The sequence below is a fragment of the Rana temporaria genome, chromosome 2 (assembly GCF_905171775.1).
Source record: "Rana temporaria chromosome 2, aRanTem1.1, whole genome shotgun sequence".
Taxonomy (NCBI): Eukaryota; Metazoa; Chordata; class Amphibia; order Anura; family Ranidae; genus Rana; species Rana temporaria.
Window position 1 is genome coordinate 370,637,565 of NC_053490.1, and position 17,021 is coordinate 370,654,585.

The 17,021-nt window shown below is 44.2% G+C and overlaps 1 protein-coding gene across 5 annotated transcripts in view; it reads left to right on the forward strand.

The window, feature by feature from the left end:
* LOC120927225 (cadherin EGF LAG seven-pass G-type receptor 2-like) overlaps positions 1-17,021 on the forward strand; it is a 180,149-nt gene that overhangs the window by 114,437 nt on the left and 48,691 nt on the right. For all 5 annotated transcript variants that reach the window (XM_040337764.1, XM_040337765.1, XM_040337761.1 and 2 more), the window contains exons 14-20: positions 4,204-4,336; positions 4,416-4,536; positions 5,712-5,895; positions 8,554-8,655; positions 8,856-8,950; positions 13,042-13,251; positions 14,732-14,915. In XM_040337764.1, the coding sequence (XP_040193698.1) occupies positions 4,204-4,336; positions 4,416-4,536; positions 5,712-5,895; positions 8,554-8,655; positions 8,856-8,950; positions 13,042-13,251; positions 14,732-14,915 (1,029 nt within the window). The remainder of the gene's footprint in view (positions 1-4,203; positions 4,337-4,415; positions 4,537-5,711; positions 5,896-8,553; positions 8,656-8,855; positions 8,951-13,041; positions 13,252-14,731; positions 14,916-17,021) is intronic.

Below are 17,021 nucleotides of genomic sequence, written 5' to 3' on the forward strand. Positions count from 1 at the left end.
CATAGGCAGGACTGGGTAAATAAAAAAATGTTTGCAGGTAAAACACTACATATATACAGCATGTATTCAACTTTTTACCTAGAGTTTTACTTTTAATGTGGGTAATCCTATGGTACATACAAAGTGAAGGAAAATAGTATTTGATCCCTTGTTGGTTTTGTACATTTGCCCACTGACAAAGAAATGATCAGCCTATAATTTTAATGCTTGATATTCGTTTTCAAATGCTATTGATTTCAGCAATTTGATGGTGGACCTGAATACAGTTAATGCTGTTTAGTCATCACCCTTCTCAACTGAATATCACTGTGATCATAATACCAGTGCATCATAAAAGTATCTTGCAAGTTACCAGTGCTCCTATGAACTCCATATGCCAATCAATTTCTAAAAATACAGTACTTTGCCATGACTAGATAGTTTCGGTTATTTATGGAATTTTCAGTGAGTTACTTGTTACGTTGAGAACTATTTGATCAACTACTCTTGCATGGATCCATGCCATCCATCCAACCCTCCCATCCCCTCCACTCCCTACCACTTCTTATCTAGCCAGTGTCCAGCCTTTTCATTTAGCTCAACACATATTGCAACATTTGCAGGGACTATACTTGTCCCTACTCTTATAGCCAATTGACTGCTGCATTAAATTTTCTATATGTATTAACATGAGTGTATGATACATGTCTAGGCTGAACACAAACGTGTCCGGATCACGCTAATCGTTTAATGTTTGTCTGTGTCTTGTTATATATTTTTTTGTCAATGTGCTGTCTTTTTTAACATAAGGTAGCCATACCACATTTACGGCCACCTATTTTTCATGTAGTTCTAACACCATAATGCTCACTTTTTACCTTTTGATACTAATAAACTAAATCAATTGTATCATTGTTTTCCTTCTCGATCATTATAGTGTTGCTCAAAGCTGGCCGAAAATTCCCCTTCCCTTGGTCCCCTTCCCCTTTTCCTTTCCCCTGCTTTCCCTTTAATTTCTGACTTTAATTTTAATGGTAGGTTTGTTTTACCAGTGAAAGACAGAATAACAACAAAAATATCCAGAAAACGGCATTTCAAAAAAGTTATACATTGATTTGCATTTTAATAAATGAAATAAGTATTTGATTCCCCATCTGCAAGATTTCTGCCTCCCAGGTGTCTTCTATAGAGGTAAGAAGTGGAGATTAGGGCCCCTTTCAGACGTCAGTTCCGCTCGTCCGTGTATTACAAGTCCGTTAACGGACTTGTAATACATCCCTATGGGATCGCGTCCTTTAGCGGATGGAGCATCCGCGTCCGTCGGGATCCGGTTTTCGGACGGAAGAAAACCCTATTTTTCTTCCGTCCGGCGGAGCGGAACTGATGCAGACGGACAGACGGTCCGTCTGCATCAGGTTCCCCATAGGGCAGAGCGGAGCTGAGACAGGGCGGTCCCTGCACTGTGTGCGGGGACCGCCCTATCCGCCGACAGCTCAGCGGGGACCCCGCTGAGCCGACGGAGACACACGGAGCGGACCCAGAAACGGTCCACTCCGTGTGAAAGAGCCCTAGGAGTACTCCCTCAAGGGAAGTACACCTAATCTCAATTTGTTACCTGTATAAAAGACACCTGTCCACAGAAGCAGTCTTTTCAATCAATCAGATTCCAATTTCTCCCCCGTTTCCAAAAAGCTGTCCAAGGATGTCAGAGGAAAGTTTGTAGACCTACACAAGGTTGGAATGGGCTACATGACCATCGCCAAGCAACTTGGTGAGAGGGTGACAACAGTTGGTGCGATTATTTGCAAATGGAAGAAACACAAAATAACTGTCAATCTCCCTCAGTCTTTTGCTCCATGCAAGATCTCACCTAGTGGAGTTTCAATGATCATGAGACAAGTGAAAAATCGGCCCAGAACTACACGGGAGAATCTTGTCAATGATCTCAAGGCAGCTGGGACCATAGTCACCAAGAAAGCAATCGGTAACACACTACTTTGTGAAGAACTTAAATCCTGCAGCGCTGCAAGGTCCCCCTGCTCAAGAAAGTACATGTACAGGCCTCTGAAGTTTGCTAATGAACATCTGAATGATTCAGAGGAAAACAGGGTGAAAGTACTGTGGTCAGACGAGACCAAAATCGAGCCGTTTGGCATCAACTTAAATCGCTATGTTTGGGGAAGGAGGAATGCTGCTTATAACCCCAAGAACACCATCCCAACCATCAAACATGGAGGTGGAAACATTATGCTTTAGGGGTGTTTTTCGGCTCAGGGCACAGGACAACTTTACCACATCAAAGGGACGATGGACGGGGCCATGTACTATCAAATCTTGGGTGAGAACCTCCTTCCCTCAGCCAGGGCATTGAAAATGGGTCGTAGATGGGTATTCCAGCATGACAATGACCCAAAGCACACGACCAAGGCAACAAAGGAGTGGCTCAAGAAGAAGCACATTAAGGTTCTGGAGTGGCCTAGCCAGTCTCCAGACTTTAATCCCATAGAAAATATGGGGTGGGAGCTGAAGGTTCAAGTTACAAAACGTCAGCCTTTTCAAACCATAAAGTGATTATAAACTCTTGTTTAAAAAAATGTAATAAAATAACAAACATGTTATACTTGCCTCCTCTGTGCAATTGGTTTTGCACAGAGCAGCCTGGATCCTCCTTTTCTCGAGTCCCTCTTTGCTGCTCCTGGCCCCTCCCTCCTATCACATGCCCCCACAGTCAGCAGCATCCTATGGGGGGCACTGGAGTGTGTCCATTCAGACATGGAGCCCCGACCCGGCCCCCCCTCTCCCCTGATTGGCTGACTGACTTTGATTGTCAGACGCCGGTGCAGCTGCTGTGTCTCATCAATCAGACCTTCATGGACATCGCTGGAGAGACATGTGGTTCAGGTAAGTATTAGGGGATGCTGGGGAGGCTGCTACACAAAAAAGGATTTATATTTGAATGCATAGAATGCATTTAAAAACATCTTTTAATGACTTGGAGAGGATCTGCAAAGGAGAGTGGGACAAAATCCCTCCTGAGATGTGTGCAAACCAAGGGCCGGATTCAAAAAGAGATACGACGGCGTATCTCCTGATACGCCGTCGTGTCTCTGAGATCCGACGGTCGTATCTATGCGCCTGATTCATAGAATCAGGTTACGCATAGATCTCCCTAAGATCCGACAGGTGTAAGTGACTTTCACCGTCGGATCTTAGGCTGCAATTCTAGGCCGGCCGCTAGGTGGCGATTCCATTGCGGTTGGTGTAGAATATGCAAATGAATCGTTACGCCGATTCACAAACGTACGCTTGCCCGTCGCAGTAAATTTACGCCGTTTCCATAAGAGATACGCAGCGTAAAGATAAAGCTGCCCCCTAGGTGGCGTAGCCAATGTTAAGTATGGCCGTCGTTCCAGCGTCGAAATTTGAAAATTTAACATCGTTTGTGTAAGTCGTCCGTGAATGTCGCTGGACGCCATTTACATTAACGTCGAAACCAATGACGTCCTTGCGACGTCATTTAGCGCAATGCATGGGAATCCCGGCCGTGTGTATGCTCCTCGCAGTTTTTCAGATGGGAAAACTGCCCAAAAACCGATGGACAAAAAAAGAGAACCTGCTCTTTTTTTTCCCGGCCGACTTTTTCCCAGAAATTTTTGGCAGTTTTCCTATGGGGAAAAACTGCGATGGAGCATACACACGGTCGGGATTCCCGACCAAAGCTCTCATCTGAGTTTTCCTGACGGGAAAACCTCTTGTGTGTACGGGGGAAAAGTTAGAGCAGGTTCTCGGTTTTCCCCCAGGATTTCCGACAGATCTTTTCCCGGCCATGTGTACGAGGCATAAGTCATGTTTTGCAAAGGGGTTAAATACTTATTTCACTCATTAAAATGCAAATCAATTTATAACTTTTTTTTAAATGCGTTTTTTGGGGATATTTTTGTTGTTATTCTGTCTCTCACTGTTAAAATAAACCTACCATTAAAATTATAGACTGATCATTTCTTTGTCAGTGGGCAAACGTACAAAATCAGCAGGGGATCAAATACCATTTTCCCTCTTTGTAGGCAGAAACGTGAAGTGTAATATTTTGGAATTACTCATTCTGCTTAGTTATTTTGATTACAGCTTTAAATGTTCCTCATACACAAAAGAGCATTTTTTTGTTTTGTACATACAAATGTGATTTTAGGTTGACATTAATTATGAACTTTTTTTTTACTGCAGGATATTATGGTAATAGCTGTATCAGTGCATGTGACCTGAATCCATGTAAGCACCAGTCTACATGTGTAATGCAAGTAAATGGATATATATGTGAATGTTCTTCAGGATACTACGGTCCACACTGTGAGAGCAGGTAAAATGACTATTTGCACCTGTTTTTCACTTGAGATAAATTCCGCAAGCATCCTATGTGACTGAATTATATTTTACAGGCTTGATCAGCCGTGTGCACGGGGTTGGTGGGGTCACCCTGTCTGCGGTCCATGTCACTGTGATGCAAGCAAAGGATTTGATACAGAATGTAACAAAACAACAGGAGAATGTCATTGCAAGGTAGGGAATATATTGATTTAACATTATGTTTAGAACAGACAAAGACTAGCGTTCACTGAATGATCATGCTCCTCCCACCCAATGACTCAATCCCCCGGCCGCTGCACCTGATAGGGAACTCTGAAAGATTTCTCATCAGGTCTGCCTTGTCTCTGATAGGGATAGGCAATATGAAGATAATGAATATTTACCTGACCGTAAAAAAAAAGTGTTAGTGAGAAATTCAGTTCGGTAACAGGAATGCACTGATTTTACTTCTAGTTGCAACTCCCTTCTTATTGGCCTGCCTCTCTATTGGCTATCCCCTCTTCAGTCTATCATGAATGCTGCTGCCAGACTTATCCACCTTATCAACTGCTCAGTGTCTGCCAAACCTCTCCTCCAATCCCTGCACTGGCTCCCAATCACCCAGCGAATTAAATTCAAAATACTAACCACAACCTACAAAGCCATCCACAACTCTGCCCCGAGCTACATCACCAATCTTGTCTCCAAACATATCCCAAACCGTCCTCTCCGCTCTTCTCAAGACCTCCTACTGTCAAGCTCTCTCGTCTCCTCCTCCCATGCTCGTCTCCAGGATTTCTCCAGAGCCTCTCCCATCCTCTGGAACTCACTACCTCAACCTATCCGGCTATCCCCTACTCTTGCTACCTTCAGGCGATAGCTGAAAACTCACCTCTTCAGGGAAGCCTATCACATCTCCAACTAATCTTTTACTACTTCCATCAGCTCATTCCCCACAGTTACAACCTTTTGTACCGCCTGCCCCACCCTATTAGACTGTAAGCTCTTCTGAGCAGGGCCCTCTTAATCCTCTTGTATTTTATTGTATTGTCTCCCTTTTATGTTTTAAAGCACTGCATAAACTGTTGGCGCTATATATATCCTATATAATAATAATAATAATAGTTATCTAGTTCAGGGTTTCTCAACTCCAGTCCTCGAGGCGCCCCAACAGGTCATGTTTTCAGGCTTTCCATTTTTTTGCACAGGTGATTTGATCAGTTTCACTGCCTTAGTAATTACCCCAGCCAATTCATCTGAGGGAAATCCTGAAAACATGACCTGTTGGGGCGCCTCGAGGACTGGAGTTGAGAAACACTGATCTAGTTTATTACCATCTTAATTAAGACTTTTAATTCTAAATTTTTTCCCCTCTTTGCCTTTTTAAGGATAATCATTTCCATCCACCTGGAGCTGAGGCCTGTATACAGTGTGATTGCTATGCCACTGGTTCCCTTAGTCGAACATGTGATCCAATCACAGGACAGTGCCCTTGTAAATCTGGAGTCATAGGGCGCCAGTGTGATCGATGCGACAATCCTTTTGCAGAAGTCACAGCCAATGGATGTGAAGGTATCGTTTTCTGTAATAATTGTGCATGTTTTCTTTCCTTAGTGATATTTTAATACTATAAAGGAGCACCTCTAGGTTACGAAATATTGCATGGATTGTGGTCAGATAATGTGGTCAAATATGATATACCCATGACTAAGTCACGTGCCGAGTGACGCAACGCGTGGGGGAGGAGCCTAGAGAAGATCGCTACACTGAGCAGCAAACAAGGCTGCATTTGAAGCTGTCTTTGATCAGGGGGTTACGTGAGTGCATCTGCAGACACCGCCTATGTGTTCTTCCTTTTGCCCTACAAAATTTGCACCATATCTTGTTTCTTTCTTGTTTACATGAGCTGTGTCATCTTGAAGCATTGAGCACCAGCTGGAGCTGAATCAAGCATTGTGATCAGTCCTAGTATACCATAGGATTACTCCTTCCTGGCCTTATCCGCACTGATCTGTGTTTGGAAGGGGGGAGGTCCTCCTTTGCATTATCAAGGACATCTTTCTTATGCTCTGTTATCCATATATGCATATTATATATATTTCTTTAGTCACATTGCACATGTTTAATTTGCACTTTATTGATACCCTTACCCCCTCCCTTGGAGTTTTTTTTTGGTATCTTGCGGCAAGTTGTCTATTGTACTTACAGCAACAAATGTTGGTATTAGCGCATTATTAGTCTAATTTATTTTCACAGATAATGTGGTCACACACACATTGTTCCACTGGCCTGTATTTTTGAATCCATAGGGGCAGATTCACGTAGATCTGCGGCGGCGTAACGTATCGCATTTACGTTACGCCGCCGCAAGTTTTACGGGCAAGTGCTTGATTCACAAAGCACTTGCCTGTAAAGTTGCGGCGGTGTAGCGTAAATCCCCCCTGGCGCAAGCCCGCCTAATTCAAATGATCCGGGTAGGGGGCATGGATCATTTAAATTAGTCGCGTTCCCGCGCCAAACGTACTGCGCCGTCCCTAAATTTTCCTGACGTTCATTGCGCTAAATAACGTCGCAAGGACATCATTGGTTTCGACGTGAACGTAAATGGCGTCCAGCCCCATTCACGGACCAGTTACGCAAACAACGTAAAATTTTGACGCGGGAACGACGGCCATACTTAACATTGGCTACGCCACCTAGGGGGCAGCTTTATCTTTACGCCGCGTATCTCTTACGGAAACCGGGTAAATTTACTGCGACGGGCAAGCGTACGTTCGTGAATCGGCGTAACGACTCATTTGCATATTCTACTCCGACCGCAATGGAAGCGCCAGCGGCCAGCGTAAATATTGCACCCTAAGATACGACGGCGCAGGCCGTCGTATCTTAGGCATGTTTAAGTGTATCTCAGTTTGAGAATACACTTAAACATACGACGGGCTTAGATTCGGAGTTACGTCGGCGTATCTGCTGATACGCCGGCGTAACTCTTTGAGAATCTGGCCCATAGCATCTAGCACATTCTATGTATGATAATTGTGACCATGGTGGGTTGGCAGTTTGTACTCCTTTACTTTTTTTTTCAAAAACAAAATGGTTGTTTAATGCCTGTGTAAACTTGCATCAAAGTCGGACCAAAGTAGTACAGGGACTACTTTGAAGACTGTGCGACTTGAAGTCGCACAGATATGAGTGGTTACCTTTGGGATAAACTTCTACAAATGCTGTGTTCATTATATTATGTAGTGTTTTCCAAACTTCCACAAGTTGTTTTTTGAGGTGCTGTGTTGAAGATGCAATAATTGTGTTCCTAAAAGACCACACCAGTTGTCCTCTACCATTACTGCACCAAATTGTTCTTCTAAAAACAGTTGGGGCCAGATCCACATACATCTGCGCCGGGCGCAGCGTATCTAAGATACGCTACGCCGCTGTAACTTACTTTTCTTTTGTTTGAATCCACAACGAATCCGCGCCGTAAGTTACGGCGGCGTAGCGTATCTTTTGCGGCGTAAGGGCGCGGAATTTAAATGGAAGTGATGGGGGCGTGTTTTATGTTAATACGTCGTGACCCGACATAAACAAAGTTTTTTGAACTGCGCATGCGCCGTCCCTGGGGTTATCCCAGTGCGCATGCTCGAAATTAAACCGGAACCAGCCAATGCTTACGACGGTGACGTCATTCTGCGCAAATTCCTATTCGCAAACGACTTACACAAACGACGCAAAAAATTCAAAATTGTACGTGGGAAGGACGGCCATACTTAACATTGAGTACGCCACCATATAGTAGCTTTTACTATACGCCGGAAAAAGCCGAACGCAAACAACGGAAAAAAATGCGCCGGGCCGACGTGCGTTCGTGAATCGCCGTAAATAGCTAATTTGCATACTCAACGCAGATTACGACGGAAACGCCACCTAGCGGCCGCCGAAAAATTGCATCTAAGATCCGAAGGCGTACGAAGACGTACGCTTGTCGGATCTAGCCGCGATGCCATTGTATCTTGTTTTGAGGATTCAAAACAGAGCTACGATGCAGGAATTTTGAAATTACGACTGTGTATCAATAGATACGCCGGCGTAATTTCTTTGTGGATCTGCCCCTTGGTCTTTTCGACAAGCAGTTCTCAGTGCAGAGGTCTGCATGAGCACATTAATTGTTTTGTGTACTGTATTTTTTAATTTCTATGAAAAGCACTTTATTTTTCTCCTTCCTTCTTTTCACAGTAAACTATGACAGCTGCCCCAGAGCTGTGGAAGCTGAGATTTGGTGGCCAAGAACACGTTTTGGATTGCCAACAGCTGTGTCATGTCCAAAAGGTTCTGTAGGTAAAGCATATGCTCTCTACGTCAAATATAGACATTATTGTACATCAGTTATCTGGAAACAAAAAAATGATTACAATAAAACAAAAATGTGGTTATAATGTCCGCTTTAAAACACTGTATCATTTTAAAAGTTTGGTACTTGAAGCAATGTTATCAATCATTTTGTGATATAGATATTACATATTTGCTTCTTCATACAGGTACTGCTATTCGTCACTGCGATGAACACCGAGGCTGGCTACCTTCAAACTTGTCAAACTGCACCTCCCGGTCACTCATACCGCTGAAAGGACTGGTATGTTATGTATCCATGACATTCTCATAAATATCTGCATTTCTTTTTTATTTAAGAGTTTGAAATTATAGGTTTGTGAGCATTCTCACTTATCCAGGTCATGGTATAGCTAGTAGTAGTTAATAACATTCAACTGGGCTTGTTCTGTAATGTTGAAGGTTTGAATGTTGAAGGGGTTATTTACGAAAGGCAAATCCACTTTGCACTACAAGCGCAAACTACAAGTGCAAAGTGCACTTGAAATTGCACTTCAAGGGCACTTGGAAGTGCAGTCGCTGTAAATCTGAGGGGTAGATCTGAAATGAGGGGAAGCTCTGCTGATTTTATTATCAAATCATGTGAAAGCTAAAATGCTGTTTTTTTATTTTCCTTGCATGTCGCCCTCGGATCTACACCGACTGCACTTCCAAGTGCACTTGTAGTGCAAAGTGGATTTGCCTTTAGGAAATAACCCCCATTGTTTAGATTATCCAAGCCACTTATTCGGTTCAGGAAAATACCCCAGCACAGATATCTTAATTCAATCATCAGGCAGATGTCCTTGTCCGTAAACAGGATGATAAGCAGTGGCGGCTGGTGCTCAAAATTTTTGGGGGGGCGCAAAGGAAAAAAAAAATTGCAGTCTCACTGTGCCCAAACGCAGCCACTGTTCCATGCCATCAAACGCAGCCACTGTGCCATCAATTTGCACCACTGTGCCATGCCATCAAACGCAGCCACTGTGCCATCAATTTGCACCACTGTGCCATGCCATCAAATGCAGCCACTGTGTCATCAATTCGCACCACTGTGCCATGCCATTAAACGCAGTCACTGTGCCATCCATTGTCACCACTGTGCCATTCCATTAAACGCAGTCACTGTGCCATGCAATCAAATGCACTCACTGTGCCATCAATTCGCACCACTGTGCCATGCCATTAAACGCAGTCACTGTGCCATCCATTGTCACCACTGTGCCATGCCATTAAACGCAGCCACTGTGCCATCCATTGTCACCACTGTGCCAAGCCATTAAACGCAGCCACTGTGTCATCCATTGTAAACACTGTGCCATGCCATTAAACGCAGCCACTGTGCCATCCATTGTCACCACTGTGCCATGCCATTAAACGCAGCCACTGTGCCATCCATTGTCACCACTGTGCCATGCCATTAAATGCAGCCACTGTGCCATCCATTGTCACCACTGTGCCATGCCATTAAACGCAGCCACTGTGTCATCAATTGTCACCACTGTGCCCTTTAATGGTCGCCGCTGTGCCAATTGTCCCCACTGTGCCCTGTAAATTGCTTTCTCCCCCCTCCGCCCGGCACTTACCTTTACTGGAGTCAGGCATCCACGTCCCACGATGTCTTCTCCCGCCCTCGATGACTGACAGGCGTCTCAGCCAATCAGGTTACCGGTAGCCAGAACTGGCCAACCTGATTGGCTGAGACGCCTGTCATCTTATCCAAGGGGCGTACAGTCTTTTTTGCCATCCGAGAATAAGCTTCCGGGACCCGAGGGCTGTATTGGGAAAGCCTCAGAGCTGTTGGCTTTGATAGACATTTCCGTACAGCCAACCAGCTGGCGTTATTCAGATGGCCGGACATGAGCCAATGCATGAATCTATGTTATTTCAGTGGCGGTGAGAGCCAGAGGGGGCGGCGCTCCAGCGCCCTCTATGGACGAACCGCCACTGATGATAAGTGTGAAAAATGGGGAAGCAGTAGAACAAGGATGGGATTATGTGACTAGAACAGGTTGGTTCCACAATGTTTATACCTCCTATCCTGTTCTTAGACGGTAACATTACAGTACAAGTCTAGTTGACTGTGAGTAATTAGTACCAGTATGATAATGCAGCACATTTAGACAGTTCATTGAAATAATATTCTATTATGGGTGAGAGATAATATATTGCCAGAGGATTTAATTATTGTTCTGGTTGTATAAAAGTTTTGTGGAGGAGATTCTTTTAGCCCCGAATAATATTAAGGTGCTAATGCGGTGTGATTTTATTATGGTGTCAGTGGTATAGCTGTTATAGTGCTGGGAGATATTATTATGTTCCTTACAGATTTATTGCTTGGGAATTTTATGGTGTTTGCTGATAATACTTTGGTGCAGAAAGATACATTGTGATTGATTTATTATCAAGATGATAGTTGGCAATAATATTATGATGCATAATTCTAATAGTGGAGATGCCTTTTAGGCCCCTTTCACACTTAGGCGGCCTGAAAGGCGTGTGACTTTGCCGCGATTTTGATGCGTCTTTGACACAACTTAAAACAATGCTGTGTAATCTTGAGGTCTCAAATCTCAAGTTACATCAAAGTCGGACCAAAGTAGTGCAGGGACTACTTTGAATTCGCTGCGACTTGAAGTCGTAGTTGAAAGGTATTAATTGGAAATCATGTAATACAAAAATGCTTAGCCCATGGGACTTTAAATGAGTTGATCATAGAGGTCATAACAAGTGAATGGAATGAAATAATTAGAATTTATTGAAATTCCAAAAAACATGAGCATAAAAACATCATGAAACAACCATAGACATGTTCGGTACAGTACTGGAGATTCATAATATACATATACATCTTTTATATTCGACACGTTTCGCGAGCTCTGCTCGGTTCCTCAGGAGTTGATGTATGTGCAAGATATCTAGAAAATAGTAAATATCAGTAAGATATAACATTCAATGATGGTTAAGGTTAGAAAGAAAGCATGGGGCCTCTGTGGGGCACCCCATACTTACATTATGGTCAATTGGTCTAAAGGACTGATCCCCAAAGATGACAACTGAAAATGCTCCAACGGGGAGCTGAAAATGTGTGACCCACAGAAACCAATCGAGGGCCCTTCACCAGGGGATCAGTCCTTTGGACCAGTTGACCATAATGTAAATATGGGGTGCCCCACAGAGGCTCCATGCTTCCTTTCTAACCTTAACCATCATTGAATATATATCTTACTGATATTTACTATTTTCTAGATATCTTGCATCAACTCCTGAGGAACTGAGCAGAGCTTGCGAAACGCATTGAATATAAAAGATATACATGTATATTATGTATCTCCAGTACTGTACCAAACATGGCTATATGCTTCATGATGTTTTTATGCTAATCTTATGATCATGTTTTTGGAATTTCAATAAATTCGAATTAATTCATTCCATCCACTTGTTATGACCTCTATGATCAAATCATTTAAAGTCCCATGGGCTAAGCTTTTTTGTATTATATGTATTCAGGGATGGAGGTGTGTCATATTAAGAGGCAGTATTTAGACCGCTCTTTTTCTTCATTGGAAATCATGGGGTATGTCTTGTCATGCTACTTTGCAGTCCCAAGTCTCAGAACAAGTCGCATAAGTGTGAAATGGCCTTATTATGGTAGATGTTGTTAGGATTTTTGGACTTATATTTCTGTGTTATTCAAAGATCCTAGCTTTTGGGACTCTTATAACTTGCCTGCTTCTTGTAATTTACCACCTTACCTATTACTGAAGAGAGAGAGAGCCTAGAAGCAAGTAGCTGCAGTGAAATATACACACCACTGAGGCCCCGTACACACGTCCGAGGAACTCGACGGGCAAAACTCATCGTTTTGCTCGTTGAGTTCCTTGTGAAGCCGCCGAGGATCTCGGCGAGCCAACTTTCCTCATTGAACAACGAGGAAATAGAGAACATGTTCTCTATTTGGCCCGACGAGATCCCCGTCGGCTTCCTTAGCCGAAATTGTACACACCACCGGGTTTCTCGGCAGAATACGGCTCCGATCGAGTTTCTGGCTGAATTCTGACGAGAAACTCGGTCGTGTGTACGGGGCCTGACAGTTTTTCCTCAGTGTGTCTGGGTTACACTATATATAACTGTATTTATTCATATTATTTAATATATAAGAGCACACAAGCAAAGATTACATTCCATACATGTCCATCTTATTTTTATTTTTTTTGGGTTTCTACAGTTATTATTTTTGTTTTGTACACTCCAAACGCATTCTGCAGTCTTTTTTATTTGTGTTCTTTAGAGGGGGTCTTTAATGTACTTGTTTTGAATGTAAATATGTTCTGTTTGTTCTGCTTTGCTTTTTAGTTGGATGTTCTGAAAAGTAACATGTCAACGCTGAGTCCTGCAGTTGCCCAAAGCGCTGCACATGATCTACTGAATATCACCCAAGAAGCAGATGCTTTTTTGGGCAGTGATGTGCTCATATCATACCAACTTCTTAATGCCATTCTACAAAAACAGAGCCAGGAAAGTGGCTTCAATCTTGCCGCAACCCAGGATGTACATTTTACAGAGGTGACACTTTATTCTATACAATATTATCTTCCTGATTGCTTTCTTTTTTTGTACGTTGTTATTTGCATTACAAAAATTTACACAAAATCTGACAAGACAATGTTGTCAATAATTCAATGAAGCAGAACGGTGTTTTCTCAAGCAAAAGTAGGGTGGGGTCTCCAAACTTTCTATACAAAGGGCCAGTTTACGGTGCTTAGGACTTTAGGGGGACCAGACTGTGGTCTGGTCCTGGTGTCCAGTGGAAGTAAACAATGCATCTTTGGTATCAGTGGGAGGAATAGTGTTCCATTATTGATATGAGTGGGGGAGAATAGAGCCCCATCATTTGGTTTCAGTGGGAGAAATAGTGCCCATTTGTTGGTGTCAGTGGGAGGAATAGTGCACCATTGTTGATATCATTTGGAGGAATAGTGTCCAATTGGTGGTATCAGTGGGAGGAATGGTACCCAGTTTTTGGTGTCGGTGGGAGGCATAGTCCCCAAATGTTGGTATCAGTGGGAAGAATAGTGCTCCATCTTTGGTATCAGTGGGAGGAATAGTGCCCCATCGTTGGTGACCGTGGGAGAAATAGTGCCCCCACTGTTGGTGTCAGCGACAGAAATTATGCCCCATTGTTGATGTCAGTGGGAGGAATAGTTTTCCATTGTTGGTGTCAGTGGCAGGAATTATAGTGCCCCATGGGCCAGATAAAAGAAAGCAAAGAGTTTGGTGGCCACTGGTGTATCTCTATGAAAAAGATTGCACTGGATGGATCAAGAGATTCCAGCTCTTTGTCTGTACCCTTGTATTGGCTTGTAGTATGAGAGCTGGAGGTAGTGTCAACGGTCTATAAATATACTGATCAACACATTTGTGTTTCAGTGAGACCTATGGCAGTGTAGATGTGACTTGTAGTTCATTCATTCTCCGATCTCTGTGAAAGAATGAACTACCGTAAATATGGATGTAACAAACTCCGAAAGCTGGAGTTGGACTTTAATCTCCCAAAATGCATTGAGCAGGCAGAAGGTTGTCTAGTCTGTTTGTAACTAAGAGGACCCAATCTGCATGTTTGGCTATTTTGTGGATCTATAACTGGTAACTTCGTGATTTTATGTCCACCTTAAAACAAAAAAAAATTGTTGTGTTTTGGGAGAGGGGCCGCTATATTGTAGAGGTGCTATAGTGATGGACGTTATTTAACTGAACACCACTAGTTTTAGGCTCTGTGTACCTTGACAGAAAGGCCAGGCACTCAAATAGGAAAGCTGGTTGTAATATTCATATCAGGACACCCCACACCAAAAAAAGAAAAAAAAAGTTTTTACCTTCTGAAATTTAAGGCATTATCAGAAAATTATTTATCAATTTCCAGATAAAAGTGCAGGTTTATTCATTTGTATGTCTGGTAGGTGTAAGAATTTTTATCACAGTATTTCATTCTATAATCATTTTAAAGCATGACTTCATTCATATTTTTCATGCCTTCTTTTACCAGAATGTTGTTAAAATTGGGAGTTTTCTTCTTGATCTTGATACCAAAGAACACTGGGCCCTCATCCAGGCTTCAGAAGCTGGCACCGCACTCCTGTTAAAACATTATGAAACCTACATGAAGAATGTGGCTCGTAATATGAAGCATACGTATTTGAACCCTTTTACTATTAATACACCAAACATTGGTACGTATGGTGATTCGTGTGTGTGGATATACCGTATATATATGTAAAAAATAAATAATTTTATCTAGAGACACAGTGGTCAGTGCTATTGAAACAGTATTGACAGATCTATAGAAAGGAATTCCAATGCTTTCAGCACTCCATACTAGAGGTAGACCGATATATCGGTCGGCCGATATATCGGCCGATATTTGGCCGTTTTTGTGAAATCGGCATCGGCCGATTTTTGTGAAAGAATCGGCCGATTAGCGGCTAAAGTGTCCGGCCCGCATGGCCGCCTGCCCTGCAGTACTGACCCCACTCCCATGTATCCGATTCCTCCATCTGCACGGCCACCACAGAAGGGACATAGATTTCACTGGCATCGCGCCGCCAGCCGTGCCCCGCCCCCTCCCTCGGCTTGCTGTATTAGGGACAGGGAAAAAACAAACAATCATTGGCTTACAACTGCTGCCTGACTAATGTAACTCTCCCCAGCGGGAATGTCTTCCTTCCCTGCTGGCATGACACCAAGTTCTAAACAATGATTGGCTGATCAGCTCATCAGCATGCACCTAGCCTATTAGGTGCATGCAGATAGAATTGGATTATGATACCAGCATGTATGGAGGGTAAGTTGCCCAAATTATGTGCTACTGTGCCCCCCCTGCAGAATTTATTAAAACTCCTTTTAAAAGGGAAACCTGGCTGAGGCTGGCATTGAGAAGATGGATGAGGATGACTTTGGGTGGAAATGAGAGTTACATTGTGGAGATCCTTCTCACAATGTAACTCTCATCCCCACACAGAGTCATCCTCATCCATCTTCACAATGCAACACAATCATCTTCATCCCCACCCAGCACCATCCACCCCACTCCAACGCATCCCCTGCACCATCCATCCCTTTCCACAACACATCCCCACCCGCGTCCAGCACCATCCATCCCTCTCCACAACGCATTCCCATCCACCCCTCTCCACAATGCATCACCACAACGCATCCCCACCCACGCCCAGCACCATCCATCCCACTCCACAATGCATCCCCACCCCTCTCCACAATGCATCCCCACCCATGCCCAGCACCACCCACCCCTCTCCACAATGCATCCCCACCCACGCCCAGCACCACCCACCCCTCTCCACAATGCATCCCCACCCATGCCCAGCACCACCCACCCCTCTCCACAACCCCCTCTCTGTACCCCCCTGCTCCACAACCACCTCTCTGTACCCCCCTGCTCCACAACCACCTCTCTGTACCCCCCTCCTTAAAATGACTAAGATTGTATTTTTTTTCTTTTTTAATAATTATGAGGTGGCACTGATGGGCTGCACTGGTGGGCACTAATGAGGTGGCACTGATGGACACTGATAGGCTACACTGGTGAGCTGCATTGGTGGGCACTGATGGACACTGATAGGCTGCACTCCACCTCTCCACCCTAAACAATAACCTCCTCCCCTACCTAGATTTTCTGAGATAATAAAAATAAAAAAAAAATATCGGCCTAAAATATCGGCCATCGGCCGCCCCAATTTTGAAATATCGGCATCGGTATCGGCCAGAGAAAAACCCATATCGGTCGACCTCTACTCCATACCCACTAACATGCCCATGAACATTATTTACTCAGCCCTGTCATGGACCACTCTAGGCTTTATTCTCAGTTGATGCCGAAAAGGTCCTTGACAGGGATGGACTGGGACAGAAATTTGGCCCTGGACTTCATCCAGACTGGCCCACTTTGACAGGTCTCTCCCATGGCGGCCGGACAACTCCCGCACCCCCCCCCCCGGCCACTCAAGCCCCCTCTACCCCTTCACTAGCCGAGTAGAACGGCTGGTACTGGTACTCTTATAGGCAGTACCAGTGGGGAAGCTAGATATTATTTCACCCGGGGGAAAGAATCAGTTCGGTGCCCCCCTTATGGGACAAGATTAGGCAGAAGTGAGAAACTCCCAGGCCATAGCTGTTGAGTCAGCTGTCTGTCCCCTCCCCCCATGCTCCTCTGTCTTCCCCCCTGCTTCTTTGTTCCCCCCAGGTGAGCGCTGCGGGGAGGGAGCGGAGGTGAGCGCTGCGGGGAGGGAGAGACAGAGGAGCGGAGGGGGGCAGCGGTCCGC